Below are 21328 nucleotides of genomic sequence, written 5' to 3' on the forward strand. Positions count from 1 at the left end.
TTTGTTCAGACACCCCCCCTCCAGGTATCACCGTTTTTGCGCACCTCCAGGGGTCCACTTGGTTTTCGAAGATGATCGAGATCGCTATATTTTTCCTCTGCTCACTCGGCGCACCTCTACACAATCACATAATTATCCCCCCCACTTTCCGCGTAGTTTCCGAGAAACCCGATGTCAGTCAGTCAGTGAGTGAGTGGTAGTGTAGCTTTATATATATATGACTAGCTGGTGCGTTGTGCGCGGGCTGCAAGCAGCCCGCGAGCTTCCGTGTGCTCCAAGAGTTTTAACAAACGATGTTGTTTTCTTTATCTATAATTATTCTAGCTATCATCAGCTCTTGGACTATAGCAATATAATTTCTAATTTTTATTTTGTCAGAAAAAAAAGTCCAAGACAACACTTACTCAATTAAACAAACAAGTACTTAATCGCAATTCATCGTTTCATAATCATAAAAAAAAATATATAACTATATAGGGTATATTATGACAAAAAACGCTAAGAGATCATTGATGTAAAAAAAATACACCGAAATTGTATGTTTTTTCTATTATAATCATTATACAATTATACATGTTTCAACAACAAAATGTAATTGGCAATGTAATTTGTGTATTTTTGTTGTATGTACATACTTATAGTTGTACCAACTAAAAAGAAAATAGCAACCTGACACATTTTTTAACTTAAATATATGTAATACCTGTATATTTATACTGTGTTACATCAATCTTTAATATTGTTATTATGATATATTATATATTGAAGAATAATAATTGAAAAAATAATGTTTAAAAATCTTACACCACCATACTTCATAATTTGATCGATATTCATTAATCATAATATATGTACTATGTACTACCCTATTTTTCTTATTTAATTAAAAGTATAAAAAAGCGAAATATAAGAAAAAATAAATAAATCAATGTTCAGTTTTCGAGCAGCCTAGTCTTTAAATATATTAAACATTATAATACAAAATTTAAACATCACTAATTTCTCTTTCAGTTTTGAAACGACTTCGATAATATAGAAAGTGATTGTTTTTAACAGAAGCAATAATGAAAATAGAAGATTGAAATTATTTAATGAAAAAGTGATCTCGGCAAAACGTGTTTTTAAAAGATACAATACAAAATTAGATACCTAAATAATGTGTTTTAATTTCATTGAACATATTCATATACCTACAAATAATGATTACCTCTTGTCTTGTTTAAAAACTAACAAAAAACTGAATTATATAAACAAGTACTCCTGTGGAGTGTAACTGATATTAAAATTAAATGTTAAGTAGGTAGGTAGTTCGTTATGTAAAACCTCGAAATAATAGTTTATTATCGTTATTTTTTCTTATCTAGTTACATTAAATTGACTTTGTTGATTTTTAATTGAAGTTGTATTCTCAATATTTCTAGTCCCTTAGGTATTTTAGTAATTTAGCTGCAAGCCAATAGGTAATTTAAATAGTAGTTAGGACCATTAATATTACTTAGTTAAAAATCTTAAAATTTTCATTTGTCAATATCATTCATCAGTGTTTTTTCTATCATTTATCAGTGTTTTTTTAATTCTATCATTTTATAATCCTCGTAGTGCCTTTTTTAATTTATGTACCTACTGAATTAGGTGTTAGGAAGATATACCTAAGTTTATTATAAAAAAATAAAAATATAGTTATTTATATCAGTTCCATCTGTCGGTTTGCAATGATTAATTTGTTAAGTTCTTCATACACTGTTTATTGAATCGAACATGTGAATAATGATTTCAGTAGTTCATTTCTATGTGTTTCTATGGCATACTTAGATCATTAAGTAAATGGCATAAGAAAAAGCTAATTTTAAGTAGGTAATAAGTACTAAACATTGTCTTGTGTAGTAGATGATAGGCAATTTATCTAATCAAAACTTTAATTATTTCAATAATAAAACAGCTATCTTCATAGATTATTTACATATTATATCAAAATTTAGTTTCATAAAATCAATAATAATAATTATTTTTGAATTGCGAATAAAACAACAATAATTGAAACTAAAATGGTTTTATTAACATGACTATATTATTCAACTAATGGTAACAGTAATACATTTTTTCATACAACTTAAATAAAATCTATACATAAAAAAAACGTAGGAAAATACACTTGAATATTTTTTGGGTGCGATTTACAAAATAATAATCGAAGCAAAAAATATGCTACCCCGGGCTAGACGTAAACAGTAGTGCATGGATAAACTTAAAATTTTGAATAAATATTATAAAAACAGGTCGGATCAACATATTAAAGGCTAAACATATAATATAACATCTTGCTAAGACCAATAGGAGCGTAACAATGCGGATAAAGCCACGGAGCACGATGGTGGTCTGTTTCGTGCTTTCACGTGTTTCTTCTTAGTGACGCTGCTTTGAGCACCTGGCGCGTCTGGCTGAAATTGTTTAAAATATGAATACATATTTTTGTTATCCTTTTTCACATGCATGAGTATGAGTATCAATCAAAAATCAAGAATAGTCCATAATAAAGATTAGATTGAAATTCAATTTATGAATAGATATATATATGAATTCTTGAAAGTCACAACTTTGGTTTTTAACAGCGATGTTTATTATAAAACTTATTGTTTGTGACGAGAGTTTTATAGAGATTTTAATGTATTTTACAACAAATATAGTTAATAGTATAAATTTATAAAAAAATATATTTTGTTCTAATAGTAACAGAGGTTGCATTGAGGAAACTATTTTTGATCAATACTTTATGTAGTTTGATCGTTTCATAAACAAAAATTAGGCCAAAAATATAATTAACATACTTAACTGGTGATTCCATTTTGTACTGATACAAAGCCTGTTTTATATATGTACAATATTTTGACTTCAATTATTCCTTTTATTGGTTGTGTCATTCCTCCTCCTGATGAAACTGTCTTTATGTTATAGAGTAATTTATGGCATTTCTGAAAAAAAAATCCACATTTAATGAAAACCTTCAATTTGTCAAAACTAAATCAAATAATTGGGACCACCACATTGCAGGCAGCTTTCAAATAAAAAAAAGAATTCTCAAAATCGGTTTTCTCAGTGAAAAATTATGATGTAACAACGCGAAAAAGAGAATAAGTCCAATTTCGAAGTCGATTAAAATGTAAATTTAATCATGATGTGTTATTTATTACATTTATGCAGTTTAAATGTTTCACAAACAGGAATTAGGTCAATAAATATATTATTTACTTAACTTGATATTTTTTCTCATCAAAACTTTACATGTAATGTAAAATATTTTGCCCTCAAGTCCTTTTATTGGTAAAATAAGTAGTATCTTTCTTCCTATGGATGAAACTGGTCTTTTATATTTTCCTATTTCTACTGGGAATCAATTGTGGCGTTTCTGAAAAAAAAAAACATTTATAAAATATTTGATTATCCTCATTTTTTATCACTGGCAATAATTTTAAACGTTTTAATACACTTTTTTTTAAATTTATTGAGAGTTTTGCATCCATACTTTTGTTATCTAAACTTAATCAAGATTTTATGTTTTTTTAATGCTCCTTTTTAGACAAACAGGGAATTATGCCAAACAAATATAATATACTTAACTTGTGATTTAATGTTGTCATATTAAACCTATTATTTTGTGTTGTTTGTCCGTCTTCTGCGATCTGGAAAATATGAAATATATAAGTTGTATCATAAATTTAGAAAGATAATAAGAAGATTATAAAAGATAATATAAACCTATGACAAATATCCGCAAAAAGGAACACTGTTTTCAATTTTTTTGACTGGCAGCGAGGTGTTTCACATCATACTGAGCAAATTATATCTGAAACTTTCTGTATTAATGCAAAACTACCACCTCCTCCTTTATCCAGGCTTGGGACTGGCTGCGATGAGGTAGAATAAAATAATCTCATAAAATTTATTCTATTCACCCTCAAACACAGGCGGAGTTACCTAACTACCGTCTAAGTACTCGATATACACTAATTACTACTATTATACTTAACTATAAAAGAAATAAAAATTGTAAAGTGTGTATATGATTGACACGTGTTTAAGTAAAGCGTTATGCGTGTAATAAAATAAAATTAAATAAATATAACCATGATTCTATCAAAAATACATACTTAGGTATACACGTAAATAAAATGTATGAATAAAATATCTACATTCTACATCAATAATTTACACGATCTAAATTAATTTACTCTAGTTTACTCTAGTCTATATACCTATAAACTAAACTTAATTGATTTTATGTACACAAAAATATAGTTTGTGTTGTGCATGTAAGTTTATGTTAAAAAACAAAATTGATTGATCTACATAGAAAATTGAAGCATAGCGAGACAAAATATTTAAATATTACTGTAAAATGCGCTCAGCGAATGTAAAAGTACGATATTAGAAGTAATGATGTAGCGCGTTGTACTGTAAATATACGTCGGACGTGATGCAATTTATAAAAATGAAATGATAGCCCTTCGAATATAGAATAACGATGGATCATGAAAGACGATAGCGGGCGCTTTTAGTCCAACGGAAGGAATGGATCCGCGGACGGTACCGGGCCGGTGTCGGGCGGAGCTGCGCGCGAGCGGCCTCGCTCGGCGGCGAGACGTGGCCGGGCCGGCGCGCGCCGCGGCGGGCGCAGGAGCGGCTCTGTCGCAGAGGTGAGTGCGGTGCCCTAAGTCGCTTTGCATTGGCGCTGCGTCGCGCCTGCAGTGATGGCGGTGGCTAGATGTAGACAGTGTCGAAACAATAGAATATTACGATTGATAATGCGGGGCGTTTCTCTCAAGTTATATGTATTAATATTTATATTACATCTCATATTATAATATGTCATAATTGTGCTAACCTAACCAAAATATTTGCGTATTTGAAAAAAAAATGGACAGATCACGGATACACAAAATAAAAACAATTTTATGTTCCTATAAATAATTGTTATTTATTTTAAGTATCAAATTTGATAAATGTTTTTATTTTTTTATTTTTATTAAGAATTTCCAACAAAGAAAACATAATTTATAAACTCTTAATAGTTAATACTAAAATAGCTTATCGTATAATAACAATATATTATGTTTCTTTACTTATAGGAAATTACAACAATCGTATATTTAAACGGATAACAATATCATGTTAGTTTAATGAAAAAATGAAATACAATTTCTGATGCAGGAAATACAAACAAACAAATAATAATTTACCAAAGTAGATCCAAAACAAATTTGCAATAATATCGTTTTTACTAATATTACTAATTACTAATTAAAAAACTAATGCTGACTACTATTATTATTATTACAATTTATTGTAAATAGTATGGTGCTTATCGACATGTTTCATTGAAATGTTTATTAAGAATACGCTTGAATACCGCAAGTGAATTGTGAAATATATCAATTTCACGCGACTTTGCTGCAACAACGTTGTACTCATGGGTAAGTCTAACTATTGGGGAATGCTTCCTTAAGTTTGTTCGAAATGGAGGAGTTCTGAGTATAGCGCAGGGATATCGAGGGATCCTGGCGGGGACATTAATACATATTCTGCCCAATAATTCAGAAGAATCAATACAATTATTAATTATTTTATATAAGAAAAATATATCTAACATTGTACGTCGAGATTTTAAGCTCAACATCTTGAAGTTATTGAGTCTGTCCAGATAACTTGTGCAGGTTTTACCAATTCCAGTTCTGAATGCTAGACAACGGACCAGTAATTTTTGTAAACGCTCGATCCGAATTATATGCGTTTGATAAGATGGGTTCCAGACTGTACAACAATACTCCAGACGACTACGAACGAAGTTGTTGTAAAGTACAAGCGCTGTTTTAGGATCCTTGAATTCTTTGGAGCACCGTAGGATGAAGCCAAGCGATCGATATGATGCAGCCAATATGTTGTAGTAGTGAGATGTAAAACGTAATTGTTGAGTGAATGTTATCACTATCATGTAAACAAAATTTAAATGGACATGTTTATTAATATTATTTTATTAATATACCGTGAAATATTCACAAAACGAAAGATGTCGTTTACTTTAAAAGTCAAAGCAGTATCATGAAAGGTCGGGAACCTTCAGATGCTGGGAAATGTTACCCAGGCATTTTTTTTTCTCTTTTTCATATAAATCGCATTTTACTTTTCCAAAAAGCTGGTACATCTCAGTAAAATGAGCATTCTTTCGATTTCTTTTGCTGCAAAGATTTCGTAGTGGGATTATGTTGTAGGCAATAAAAAGACAAAATAAAACCGGCCAAGTGCGAGTCGGGCTCGCGCACAAAGGGTTCCGTAGCAGCAAATATAATAAATTACAGTTAAATCAACCTATCTCAAAAACTATAAGAGATACTTTGATCAAACCAAAAATCGTTGAAAGAGTTAATTAGCATGCATCACCTCTATTTTTTTTAGAATTTTATACCCCGTAGTTATAAAAATAGAGGGGGGGGGACATACTTTTTACGACTTTGAGAGCTGATATCTCAAAAACCGTTCACTTTAAGAAAAATGTTTTTTAGAAAACTTTATATCATTTTAAAAGACCTTTCCATTGATACCCCACACGGGTATGTACATCGAAAAAAAAAATTTCATCCCTCAGTTACATGTATGGGGGGCCCCACCCCCAATTCTTTTTTTTACTATTTAGTGTCATATTTTTGTAGCGGTTCATACAACACATATTCCCATCAAATTTCATCACTGTAGTACTTATAGTTTCCGAGTAAATCGGCTGTGACAGACGGACAGACGGACAGACGGACAGACGGACATGACGAAACTATAAGGGTTCCGTTTTTGCCATTTTGGCTACGGAACCCTAAAAAGCAAAACAGAATACCTATTGTTCATTGACTATTAAATAAAAATAATCATACTTTTACATTTAAGTTGTGCTTTAAATTCAGTGATTTAACTTTATTTATGGTTATTTCCGAGATACCAAATTAGGCTTATTTTTCCGAAATTAACCGAATAGAAATAATATTTATTAACTATCAAATTATGTGGTAATATAAAATGTGCTAACCCTAAGCTTCTTTTGATGCTGAGCAATGTTGTAAAATATAGATCGCTACATTATTAGGTAATTTTGCCCATCATTGTAACTTTTGTTTAAAACAACCTTCAGTGGTAGTTATAATATTTCAAACGTTATTTAATGACATATTATGAGTAAAAGAAACCTGTGTTTTCGCCATCATGCACAAACTATCAACTTGAATTTTCACCATTTTTTTTTTCCCGCGAAATGACACATGATATTCAATGAGTTACAACAAGTCGCTGATTTAAATTAGCGACACACACAATAGGCAGTGTTGACAGACAAATTAACCAACTATTTTACACCAAATACTTTGAATGTTGCCAAAGTATGAAGGTATTTTTGCAATTTAAAAAGTGACTTATGAATTGATCTTCGGGCAAAGATATCCTTGGTAAAAAAATCACAATAAGACTCTATGCATTTTCGAAGTAATTATGATATTGATTAATTGTTTTTGATAATGTAGTTTTTTTTTGCGTTGGAATATATTCAAGAATATGGTTATCATACTAACAAAAGATGTTTTCAACTCTTAGAGTATTTCATACATTTTACATTGTCTTAATAAAATATTGTAATTATAACAAAAACTTATAGGTGATACGTAAACATAAATGTTCTACTTATGTATCTAATAAAAACTAAAATTATATTTTATAGATATATTATATGCATGTGAAAAAAGCAATTGATTGTACTTAGTATAACAATTCTTCAGTTCTCGATAGGTTTGGAGTTTGTACGATAACCGTACTTACTACATAGTCACTTTAACTATTTTAAGCAAGCAAGCAATGAAATGTTTCAATTTACAAAATAAATAACCAGTCGACCAGCTGTATTCCAACATTAGGTACATTAAGATAAAATGTATTTTACATAATGATAGTATGTACTTTATATACAATGAGTTCTTAATATTACAGGTTAACGTTGACTTTTTTTTAAATTACACATAGTATAAACTATAACGTATTAAGAAGAATTTAGAGAAGATATAAAGAAGAGAAAGAAGAATAGGCACAGTGGTGTAATTAAATAACACGAAACGAAAAGGGCGAGTTACATAAGAAGGTATAGCGAAAAAATAGAAGAGTTGCCTGATACTTTAATTCAATAAAGTTTCTCTCGAAGAAGAGAAGGCAGAGTAAAAGTAAGGAAGAAAGTTTTTATTTTTGCAATACGAATTACAATATTATAACTTTAATTTATTTTAAAATAACTGTTGACAACGTAACGTGTATGTAAATATTTTTTTTTTCATAAGTACATAATAATCGACAACCAACATTTGTTTTAAACTTTAGTTCCATTTAAAACGAGATGAAAGAATAAATTTATACGAATACATTTTTTTATACTAAATTATAAAATAAATCTTGATCTTGCTTGATTGAGGTGATTCAAAATACTGGAATTACTAAATAAACGCTATTCACATATATATCGAACTATTCCACCATACTTCAATACTGAATACAGTCAAGTATTTTTATGTAGGTAAATTAAAATTCATTAACTCCACTTGCTTGCAGGATCCGTGCGATCAACCCCACCGGGTGAGACCCTTTTGGGAAGCCCAGCGAGTGCGATCAGCAACCGGATAGAATTCATGTTCTTGTTTGGATGTCGTTTCAGAAAATATTATCATACAAATCAATCATAAAAGCATAGCCTTCAGTGTTGTATTTGATGTCGTTAATATTAGGATTTTAGTTTCATGTTCGTTCGGTTATAATTTGCACTTCAGTTTAGTTCCAAAACTTTGTGACCTCACATACGACGGCAACTGGATCATAATGCCATTTTTTTTAATTACATATATTATATTTACCGTGAACTTTCACTGTGATAGTCAATTTTCTTTGGCTTTTATCAAGGATTTTGTCCACTTACGACGTTTCCTTTGGTGAACAGAAAATTTCTTTTGTCAGCTTCGAGACATTTTTGGAGTGAGAAAAAGTCATCATGTCACTCATGTTTGTTTGGCTATTGCGTCTGACCAATGTTTTCATTGCTTTCTATAATAGTAAAATGGCTATGACTGTTTATTATAATAGTAAAATGGCTATTTTAATTAGATAACGTATGTAATTCCAGTATTTGTTTCTTGTTTCGTTGATGCGGCAAATATATTCTTGATGTTCTATCATTATTATTTTTTCGTTTTTTTTTTGTTATTTTTTTTTGTTCTTTTTAGTGTTTTTTTTTTGTATATTTCTTTTTTTCTGATATTTTTTTTTTGTTTTTGTTCTTTTTTGTGTGTTTTTTTTTGTATATTTCTTTTTTCTGATATTTTTTCTGATATTTTTTTGGTAGCTATTAAACAATTTGCCGTTTTAAATAGAATAATTAAAAATACATTTTAATTTATGAAAATTAAAGGCATACGAAATAATCTAAGAAGTAAAAATTCCACCCTTTATATTATTTACGTTAGTAACAAACGCTTGAATTTATTCGATGTGATGAATAACCATATTCTTGTTACAATATTTTTTACATAAAATACTCGTAAATGCATATGCATGCTTTGCGCAGGTGTGATTATTATAATATATAATCTGTAATCAAAGTTTCAATTTATGAGGATTCGGGTATAATTTACAATTTAAGTACTGAAAATGTTGTATATTATAATACCCAATCATAAGCTTTGCTTTGAATAGAAAAGAGGAGACAAGATGTACCTCTTATGTTTTATGGTGCTGAGTTTATATTTCGATACTTATAATAAAATAATGTTGATGATTGTTCCTTTATCTCCTCAAGAAGCATAGGGCTTCAGTATATAGTTCATTCAGTAGATAAATAATAAATTAATACTAATAAAATATTCATAGATAAATTAATATAGTGGTTGGGTACTGAAAATGTGATGATTGGCGTACAGGGGGTCATCAGCTTTGCTTTGAACAACACTTCAAGCAAAGAGAGACAAGATGTGCAACCAATGCTTTATGGTATCGAGTGTATTTTGATAAATAATAAATTAATACTAAAAAAATATTCATAGGTAAATTAATATAGTGGTTGGGTACTGAAAATGTGATGATTGGCGTACAATGGGTCATCAGCTTTGCTTTGAAGAACACTTCAAGCAAAGAGAGACGAGATGTGCTACCAATGCTTTATGGCATCGAGTTTGTATTTTGATAAATAATAATACGAATAAAATATTGATAGATAAATTAATAAAGTGATTCGGTACTGAAAATGTGATGATTGGCGTACAATGGGTCATCAGCTTTGCTTTGAAGAACACTTCAAGCAAAGAGAGACAAGATGTGCTACCAATGCTTTATGGTATCGAGTGTATTTTGATAAATAATAAATTAATACTAAAAAAATATTCATAGGTAAATTAATATAGTGGTTGGGTACTGAAAATGTGATGATTGGCGTACAATGGGTCATCAGCTTTGCTTTGAAGAACACTTCAAGCAAAGAGAGACAAGATGTGCTACCAATGCTTAATGGTATCGAGTTTGTATTTTGATAAATAATAAATTAATACTATAAAAAAATATTCATAGGTAAATTAATATAGTGGTTGGGTACTGAAAATGTGATGATTGGCGTACAATGGGTCATCAGCTTTGCTTTGAAGAACACTTCAAGCAAAGAGAGACGAGATGTGATACCAATGCTTTATGGTATCGAGTTTGTATTTTGATAAATAATAAATTAATACTAAAAAAATATTCATAGGTAAATTAATATAGTGGTTGGGTACTGAAAATGTGATGATTGGCGTACAATGGGTCATCAGCTTTGCTTTGAAGAACACTTCAAGCAAAGAGAGACGAGATGTGCTACCAATGCTTTATGGCATCGAGTTTTATTTTGATAAATAATAATACTAATAAAATCTTCATAGATAAATTAATAAAGTGATTGGGTACTGAAAATGTGATGATTGGCGTACAATGGGTCATCAGCTTTGCTTTGAAGAACACTTCAAGCAAAGAGAGACGAGATGTGCTACCAATGCTTTATGGCATCGAGTTTGTATTTTGATAAATAATAATACGAATAAAATATTCATAGATAAATTAATAAAGTGATTGGGTACTGAAAATGTGATGATTGGCGTACAATGGGTCATCAGCTTTGCTTTGAAGAACACTTCAAGCAAAGAGAGACAAGATGTGCTACCAATGCTTTATGGTATCGAGTTTGTATTTTGATAAAATAATAAATTAATACTAAAAAAAATATTCATAGGTAAATTAATATAGTGGTTGGGTACTGAAAATGTGATGATTAGCGTACAATGAGTCATCAGCTTTGCTTTGAAGAACACTGCATGCAAATTTTTAAATTGCTAAAATACCTTCATACTTTGGCAACATTCAAAGTATTTGGTGTAAAATAGTTGGTTAATTTGTCTGTCAACACTGCCTATTGTGTGTGTCGCTAATTTAAATCAGCAACTTGTTGTAACTCATTGAATATCATGTGTCATTTCGCGGGGAAAAAAATGGTGAAAATTCAAGTTGATAGTTTGTGCATGATGGCGAAAACACAGGTTACTTTTACTCATAATATGTTATTAAATAACGTTTGAAATATTATAACTACCACTGAAGGTTGTTTTAAACAAAAGTTACAATGGTGGGCAAAATTACCTAATAATGTAGCGATCTATATTTTACAACATTGCTCAGCATCAAAAGAAGCTTAGGGTTAGCACATTTTATATTACCACATAATTTGATAGTTAATAAATATTATTTCTATTCGGTTAATTTCGGAAAAATAAGCCTAATTTGGTATCCCGGAAATAACCATGGTAAATAAAGTTAAATCACTGAATTTTAAGCACAACTTAAATGTAAAAATATGATTATTTTTATTTAATAGTCAATGAACGATATTCTGTTTTGCTTTTTTTGTCTTTTTATTGCCTACAACATAATCCCACTACGAAATCTTTGCAGCAAAAGAAATCGAAAGAATGCTCATCTTACTGAGATGTACCAGCTTTTTGGAAAAGTAAAATGCGATTTATATGAAAAAGAAAAAAAAAATGCCTGGGTAACATTTCCCAGCCTCTGAAGGTTTCCGACCTTTCCTGATACTGCTTTGACTTTTAAAGTAAACGACATCTTTCGTTTTGTGAATATTTCTCGGTATATTAATAAAATAATATTAATAATCATATCCATTTAAATTTTGTTTACATGATAGTGATAACATTCACTCAATATTTATCAAATTTGATACTTAGAATAAATAACAATTATTTATAGGAACATAAAATTGTTTTTATTTTGTGTATCCGTGATCTGTCCATTTTTTTTCAAATACGCAAATATTTTGGTTAGGTTAGCACAATTATGACATATTATATGAGATGTAATATAAATATTAATACATACAACTTGAGAGAAAAACCCCGCATTATCAATCGTAATATTCTATTGTTTCGACACTGTCTACATCTAGTCACCGCCATCACTGCAGGCGCGACGCAGCGCCAATGCAAAGCGACTTAGGGCACCGCACTCACCTCTGCGACAGAGTCGCTCCTGCGCGTCCCACGGCCGACCGCCGGCTCCGGAACTCACGACCTACCGCCTTGCAGAGGACTCTCGACACGCATTTCCACCTGTCACCGAGCCGATAAGGTCCATTCAAATCCATTTAAATTCCTATGAACCAAGCAGCTGCTATGACTTTACATATCCATAACATTATTATATATAAGAAAAGTTCAGTCAATTTTATAAATTACTGTCACCGTCACTGACATATAAATACTCGACAATGCGCATACAACCTTAAAACCAATAACAAACTTATACAAATTCGCTCTCGCATTTTACTTTAATACAAATAATTTGTTACACAGTGTTTCAACTTACGTAGAATCAATTCGTTTTTTAATGTTAGCGTCGTGATGATAAGAGTTCATAAAAAAATACGCACAATGTAAACGTTGGCAACATGATTTGATTTTAATAATTGATTTCTGATATAGAACGGAGGTGAACAATTTCATTCCAGGAAGCCGAGTGTGTAATGCTTGCAAGTGTAACTCGTCAATCTACCAAGCAAAGTGAATAGTGTAATGCATGGTGGGAAATCCCTAAAGTAACTGTGGAATGACGACGTTATTTACGTAAGGTTTACCGTTGATTAATTTTTCCCTATGTACAAGAAGCATTAAATCGTTCCTATCCCGTACGCGACCTAATGCCACGTACAACTGTCCGTGACTAAATACGTCCGATCTTAAATCTATGCCGACCCTATTAATGGTTTGACCTTGACTCTTATGAATGGTCATTGCATAACACACCTGAAGGGGAAATTGCAATCGACACATTTCTATTGGACTATTATGATCAATGGGGGCTTTAAACATGATTCGCGGTATAAAAAACAATTCGGCTATTCCCGGTTTGCGAACTGTTATCAATCGAGGTGAAGTCGCTACGATTATAACTTTAGTACCATTAACTAAATGATCTGAAAAACTAAGGTTACGAATTATTATACAAATACATCCTACTTTTAAAGTGAGATCGTGTTCTGGTATACCTTTAGGGTGCATACTATTCAACACGTCTACGCCTAAATACAATTCGTCAGTGTCATCCGTAGCCGTTTTATCTACTGAATAGAAATGTAAAAGGTCGCCTGGCAAACGGTCTAATACAGTCCTATTTATTTCTCTAATATTAGAATTGTGAGTGGAAAGAATGGCCCTACCTACACAAACTTCTGGCTCGTTTTCTAAAAGGAAATCCGAAAAAACAAAATTAATTAACTCATTTAAATCAGTAGTAAATGATAAAAGTGAAAGGTCTATTAAATTTTGACAAGATCTACCCACCTTTACCGAATGTAAAGGCAAATTATTTGAACCTACTTGAAGTAAAAAATCAGAAAAAACACTATCTTCACTACACCTCTGAGGTGTAGTTAGTGAAAACGTCTTTAAACTCTGCCATAAGGGCGATGATTTTACTGATGCATTAAATACATCTGAATGACACTTGGCGTTCGTAACTACGGGCGGAATCTGACGAAAATCTCCGGCAAAAATGATAACCTTTCCCCCGAAACTTTTATTAGACTTCGTCAAGTCTTGCAAAGACCTATCTAACAAATGAATGAGGTACTTGTGTACCATCGGCGCTTCGTCGTAAATGATTAAATCGGAGTGTAGTATGAGTTCAGCTCTCTGGGTTCCGTTTGTTACATACCAATAGCCTAAATCGTCAATAGCGCTTAACGGATACTTAAACATACTGTGCGCAGTCATACCGCCCTCATAGTTCTGCGCGGCAATACCTGAACTCGCTGTGCATAAAACTACACCGTTGAGTACGCCCCTCACGTACGCTGCTATCGTATTTAATAGCAACGTTTTACCAGTGCCTGCCGGACCGTCTATATAAATAGCACTTTCGTTACTATTGCGAAAACCGTGATCAGTGAGCAAATTTTGCACATATTCGAACACTTGCCGCTGGTCATGAGACAGCTTGGGCGTCCAAACATCCACAAATTCGCGTAACCCGTCTGCATCGTGTAGAGCCTTCTCACGACCTAGTTCGGTGGTGTCATCGTGCGCGTCAGGCAAACCTTGCTCTAACAAACACGAACCATGTTTTCGCAATAGACGGTCAATTTGAACCAAGGCCTGGGTGTACGCTCTATCCGGATCGTTATTTACGCGGTTAAGTATATCTTCAGCTAGCTCATTTTTAAATTTTTCCCACAGTGTTGCTACTGCTACCCCGTTAACAGCCAATAATACGAAAAAGTTACGCAGGCGTGGTCCGGTCAAAAAACATGAAGCTTCCTGCATAGCTATCTCGTATTCGGCTTCATCGTTGGCGATACCAACGGCTTTAGCGGCCTCCTGGAATGTGTTACAATTTGGACCACCCAAGTTATAAAGATCCCTGTAACTACGGCAGGGGTGTAAAGCTAACAGTAATCTTAAATAAAATTGTTCACCTCTGTTGGGCGCGACCCAAAATAAACGCGTCACTATTTCTCCCCTCTGTCTTTTCGTCAAAAATTTACCGTTGGTCATATTATAAATGGTTGTATTTTTTGTTGAGGGGCGGCTGGAATGAACGATATACCTCTCGTAAAAATCTAAATATGTTAAACTATCGAATTCTTCACCAAGGGGACGATTAAAGTACGTGACGAGATCCGAACCCGAATTTTGAAGGGCACGCGCTTCATTTCCCGCCTTAAAAAAAATAGATTGGTGATTTTCTAAGTGAACGTCTAACATCTTTACAGTAGGCTCACGTCCCGTGACGTCAAACTCAAAAACTCTCCAAGCAGCCTCACCAGAACCGATGTATCGTTTTGTGACGTACTGTTCTATTTCGTTATTTTTTAGTTCTTCCGGAACAATGGCGACTCGAGCCTCGTCTGGACCTTTAGTCATATATTTAAAGAGATATTTAATGACTGTTCGAGTGGACACTGATTCTAAATTTAAATGGCAATCATATCTAAGAAGAAGTGCAGGGTTGTATGGTACTATCCACAAATCACTAATTTCTACATCCCTCCCTCTGTATTTAATGGTGGCTGTATTCTTACTATTACGCTTTAAGTTAATAAACCCTTTATCATTACAATATGTGACTTCTGTCTCTGGTTTTGGGAAATAGCTTGTACATTTTTTTTTTTCACTATCCCAACATTTTAAATCTGTCCTATGCGGCGGACCGCATGGACCATGTACCATGTAATCTAAAACAGCTTTTCTTAATTTTCCATCAACTTCTGAAGCGTCAGGAATATCTGCTCTAATAAATTTATCCACATCAGTACCGTGAACGGGGCCACCACCCTCGACTGCAAAACAGATATGAGCGTGTGGTAATCCCCGTTTTTGGAACTCTATTACATATAAAATATAAACAATTTTACCAAACCAAACCCCTGTGCGAAGATCCCTCAAAAGTTGTTGTAATTTAATGTTAAAAACTCTAGCACAAATTGAAGGCGTATTATGATGACCTGTTGTTGAATTTTGTATTTCAGGCCATTTGGGATTGCAAGTTAAAGTTAAAAGAAAAGATGGCAATCCTAATCTGTTAACTACTGCCATAGCATCCATATACTTTTGCTTCATATATCTAGGCCCCCCCGTGTAACTACTTGGCAAATAAACTCTACCAGGCACAACCCCACCCTCTCCTCGAATAGTCTCATCTACACTGATCTGCTGTAAAACTGACTCTACTTCTCTTAATGGAGCGGAACGGAGAGCATTATCCGTGTTACCTTTTTGGATGTTATACAGGTAACGAAGTCTTTCTTCTAAAATCCTACATTGCATATCAACTAACCACTCTTCGGACAAACGATTAAAATCGTTGAAACGGGATTCGCTCAGAAGGAGACATCTTACATATTTGTTTTGGGTTAGTTTTGCTCCATTATTGTCCGTTTTGTTAGGAAACCATCCAGGGTTACCGTGCGGATACAATAATGGATATTGAAAAGTTTCATATAAGGGGTGCATTATATCTACTGTGTGAGGCTTTTTGTCACCAATTTTCCAGATTGCAATGGCGCGCGGTATGTAACGCTCCTGCTCATTGCTTATAATGGCAGCAATCTCGTTGCCCAACGGCATATCACCGAGAATGTTACCATGTGTGCGTCGTGTGGTGTGCTCAAAAATGAGGTGTGCGTGGTCGGATGGTTCTTGGCTCAGCCGCTTGAAGCACTCTATATAAGGGTTGTGATTATGCAAGAAATTTGTAATCGATCGAATGACAGTTAAATCTAAATTTAAATTTGTAGCGAGGCTCTCTCGCTCACTGTTATCATAGATGTAAAGTCCAGCCGGGTTAGTAGTTTCTGAGTACGCAAGATCAAAAACTCTGTGATAAACCCTACCTTGAATTTTTAAAAATGATATCCCCGTTGTCGGATGTTGAAATCCGTGTGTAACGCCTAAAGCACTAAAAGCAAATAAATTATTATAAGCCCTAGGTTTATTCAAGAAAGAAGGAAAGCTATAAAATGGTTCATTTAAAGGCGGGAAATTTTGAACGTTATAAGCGCCAGCCCCACAGCACCACTTGATACGATTCTTTTCCTCAAAGAACAATCTAGCATTACAGTGCCTACATAAAAACGCCTCCCTATCTAATAATGAAATATTCTTAAAACTATACAATTTGACGACAGTTAAGCCGTCGCCACTCTTTGTACCTATTAAATTGTTTGAATTCCGTAATTCAACGTCTAGATTTCGATTAACTTGATTATACTTATCTACAGCTTGCCTATTAACCTCCGGATTACATTGACTATATTTTTGAACGGCTTGCCTATTAACTTCTGGATTACATTGACTATATTTTTGAACGGCTTGCCTATTAACTTCTGGATTACTTTGACTATACTTTTGAACGGCTTGCCTATTAACTTCTGGATTTCTTTGACTGAACTTTTGACTGGCCTGCCTATGAATCTCGGGATTGCTCTCGTTATATTTTTTAACTGCCTGCCTATGAACTTCGGGATGTTTTTCATTATACTTTGTGACCGCTTTTAAATGAGAATTTGCATCTATAGATCGCCTACCTGGTCGTCCCCTCTTACGTCCTACTTCTACTGAATTTACTGATGAACTATCTGAGTCTACGTTTATATTGTTTTGTTTGTTATTATATTTAGCCGGTCTACCGCGTTTTTTACCTACAATCCTAACGTCGGGTAATTTTGTTATGCAGACAACGGGTGTCAGTGTTGTTAATTTAGGGTCGCGAATATTTTGAATTAAAACTTTTGGTTTTAGGGAATTTAATTTAGGGTCATATTTTGGGGGTATACCTTTCTTAACTAAAACTATCGGTTTTAAATTAGACAATTTAGGGTCGTCTACAATAACTAATTGATCGTCTACATTAACTAATTGGTTGTCTACACTAACTAATTCATTAATAATATTTACACTATGAAAATGATTTAAAATAATTTTATGAATTTGATATTGACTACCAAACGCCGGATTCCAAAACAAAAACTTTGCAAGAGTATCTAAATTGTTGCACTGAAAGAGACGTGCGGCTCCTACCGAATGCGAGTTATGGACGTATTTATTATTCGCGTCTACTTTATGGCTATTAAAAATAAAATATGAATTATTTGACCTCCAAAAAGATATCGTATTATTAGCGCCGGTGAAAAGGTAGCTATGTGTGGAGTCGTTGTGTGCAGTGTGAAATATTTTATTTTTTAGGATTAATTTTAATTGTAAAGTGTAAGTGGCTATGTCGCTGTCACATGTGGGAAACAGTCCGTTGTCGATCCAACTATCGTTGTCTGCCATCGATTTAATTTTAGCCAAATAGGTCCCTACACGTATATCAGAAGGCAATTCTTCAGGATATAAATGAGGATGATTATGCGCAACCCCAAGTGGTCTTACTTGAATGTATAACATGTCACCAAAGTCTAAAATAGTGTCAATATTTTCCTGAGAAAATACGGCTCTATTTAGAATAGAAGAGTAAACAGCCGCGCATGTTGCCATCGCGACACATTGTGCGTTGTTACCCTTAAACCGGGGATCGGCTTGATGCGTTGACCCTTTAATAATAATTTGACCGATTAAAATAATAATAAAAACAGAATGAGATTTTATCAGGTCAGAAGTAACATAATATTTATATGATGCCGCACAATTTATTTATAATTTGTTAAGCAAATTGAAATGTTCCAAACAAAGAATAATGCGTTGTACCTTTGATTATAAAATACAAATCCGTATGAAATATGTTAAAGAAAGTATCCCTAGTGAAATCACTACTTCATTTCTAAAATTTCGTAACACAAAAATATTAAGTCGATTAGATATGGGTTGAGAATGAGATCCAAGATGAAAAAGGAGTCGAAACTACTCTAAAAAAAAATACTAAGTTCGCTACGAAATACGAATAGAAAATGTGGCATCATTCTACTTTACCCCGCAATCTATAAAAAAAAATATTCGCGACGATCTACGTTTCAGTATAATATTATACTCGTATAATTAAACATATCTAGAATTATTTATCATGTTAATTTTAATCCTATCAAAACTTACTTACTTACGTAATATGATGGAATGTTATTATTTTATGGAAATAGTTTACATACTGTTATTGGCAATTATTAAATCATGTATAGGTATACATATAACTTATATATTTGTAATATCAAATCAAAATTAATCTCATTACCTATCATGTAAAATTCTAGACTCTAGTAGGTATATGATACAACATAGTCGTCCTTCCGTCTCCTATGTAATTCTAAAACCTAGTTTATAAATCTCTCTTTAATGTTGAAAGTAAGTACCTACCTACATCACTATCACTACATAGTATAAAACAAAGTCGCTTTCTCTGTCCCTATTTCCTTATGTCCCTTTGTATGCTTAAATCTTTGAAACTACGAAACGGATTTTGATGCGGTTTTTTTTAATAGGTAGATAAGAGTGATTCAAGAGAAAGGTTTATATGTATAATCCATTAAATAGTGGAGAAGTACTGTTATTTTTGAGGTTTCTAATGTGATGTCGCAAATAATTTTTTCAAACGCATTTTTTCCGCTTACATTGCAAAACGCAGGCTACGAGTTTTATCAAAATAATATACTAAGTATTGTAAACATTGAAAAGGTCTATAGAAAAGTCCGTGATGGTTATATATAATATGTATATGTCTATCTCTTATGGATAACCCACAATAACTTTTTTTGTCATTTACTTTTTACGACAAATAATGGTTAATTTTCGAAGCGATTTTAACTAATACAGCATTAATCCTTAACCAATTAAATACCTTGTTCATTTCATATAGATCTATATGGCCCTTTACACCGTATGATGTAAGTGAATATTTTCGAAAATAATACAGATTTAAAAATTGCGGGACATAGCGTTTGCGGCGGTACCGGCCGGCCGCCATTGCACCCGTGCGAAGCCGGGGTCACTGGTTTTTTTCTAATATAATAGTGTAAATTAACTTCGCTACATAATGTGAAGAATGTGAATAATTAATTGTATGTATAATAAATTAAACCGAAAATATCAATACTTTATCTATACCCACAGATAAGTTAAAAATAAATAAATATAAAATAAAATATATTATAATATACGTTCAATTACATACAAATTTTCATGTATGTATCCTTAAAACATACGTTAAAATACAGAACATTGATATACCTAACATGTGTTTGAATGATCAGAGACAATTTCATGATTTATAATAATTAATATTTTTACTATTTAAGGATATTTACAATTTTGAATGAATTACCTAATATCTAATTTATTTTTATTTTTATAATAAAAATAAATATATCTATCACACAAAATGGCGACCGACGCCGCCCGCGGCGCGCGGCGCGCCCGCTCGTCGCGCGCGTTGCCGGTTTGCGATTCCCGCGCATTTCGATTTAAGTACAACAAATTAGGAAAAAAATATAATACCGACTTATTACCTACTACATTTATACTATTTTATGTTTAAGAAAATGACTTTATTCTGTAACCTATAAGGTACATAGACACACATGACAACAACGGTAATTACGTAGGTATTAAGATGTTAAACATTAGATACCAATTTTATAAATATAATATGTACAATATAAAAAACTTTGAGTTATTATTAAAAGTAGGTATCAACTTATTCAGAACATTTCAATTTGCACAAAAAAAAGATAAAAGTGATTGATTACCTACCTAACAGAGCCTTGTGAAAATATACGTAGGTATATTAATTGACTTTAAACCTAATAAATTGAATAAAGCTTACCGGTAGCGATGCACGCCATTGCCGTTGCGTTGCCGCCATTGTTGCTAGATGATGCTTGGAACATGTTGAGGCACGAAGTCACGTAGAATCTCGAAGTTACTGAAAACGATAAATGAATATTTAAAAAAACAAAGCATTAAATATCAGACATCACTTGTTTTTATTAAACCATTGAAAAAAAACAAAAGAATAAATCGTCATGAATTGAAATGAAGTCTTATTTTATATTTTATAATTACCCAAAGTAATAAATTTAATTGTTAGTAAGAAAAATGTATAAATACAACAATAAAACTCAAATCATTAATCACTCCAAGTACATAAGAGACCAATAATTAATAATAAAATGTAAATCGACTTACCCTGCGAACAGACGAAATGTTAATGGAAGAGAATTGGCGCGGGCGCGGGGCGTTTTATTCTTAAT

At 32.4% G+C, this 21328-nt stretch overlaps 1 protein-coding gene and 1 long non-coding RNA gene across 2 annotated transcripts; both read right to left on the reverse strand.

Moving 5' to 3' along the window:
• Nucleotides 1-2034: 2034 nt before the first annotated feature.
• On the reverse strand, nucleotides 2035-3242 carry LOC149895080 (uncharacterized). Its single transcript, XR_016458535.1, has 2 exons — nucleotides 2826-3242; nucleotides 2035-2438 (listed from the first exon to the last, which is right to left on the reverse strand). It is a non-coding gene; the product is annotated as an uncharacterized LOC149895080 (long non-coding RNA).
• A 389-nt stretch (nucleotides 3243-3631) lies between these two features.
• Nucleotides 3632-20965, reverse strand: LOC149895081 (uncharacterized). The gene is made up of 6 exons (XM_090119142.1): nucleotides 20902-20965; nucleotides 16253-16981; nucleotides 15816-15928; nucleotides 14229-15677; nucleotides 4586-4755; nucleotides 3632-3677 (listed from the first exon to the last, which is right to left on the reverse strand). The coding sequence occupies exons 1-6, from the start codon at nucleotides 20963-20965 to the stop codon at nucleotides 3632-3634; spliced, it is 2571 nt and encodes an 856-aa protein (XP_089975268.1).
• Nucleotides 20966-21328: the final 363 nt, after the last annotated feature.

The sequence above is a fragment of the Colias eurytheme genome, chromosome 32 (genome assembly GCF_061535395.1).
Source record: "Colias eurytheme isolate Ceu_HAF_F1 chromosome 32, ilColEury1 Martin Lab GWU primary, whole genome shotgun sequence".
NCBI classification, from domain to species: Eukaryota; Metazoa; Arthropoda; class Insecta; order Lepidoptera; family Pieridae; genus Colias; species Colias eurytheme.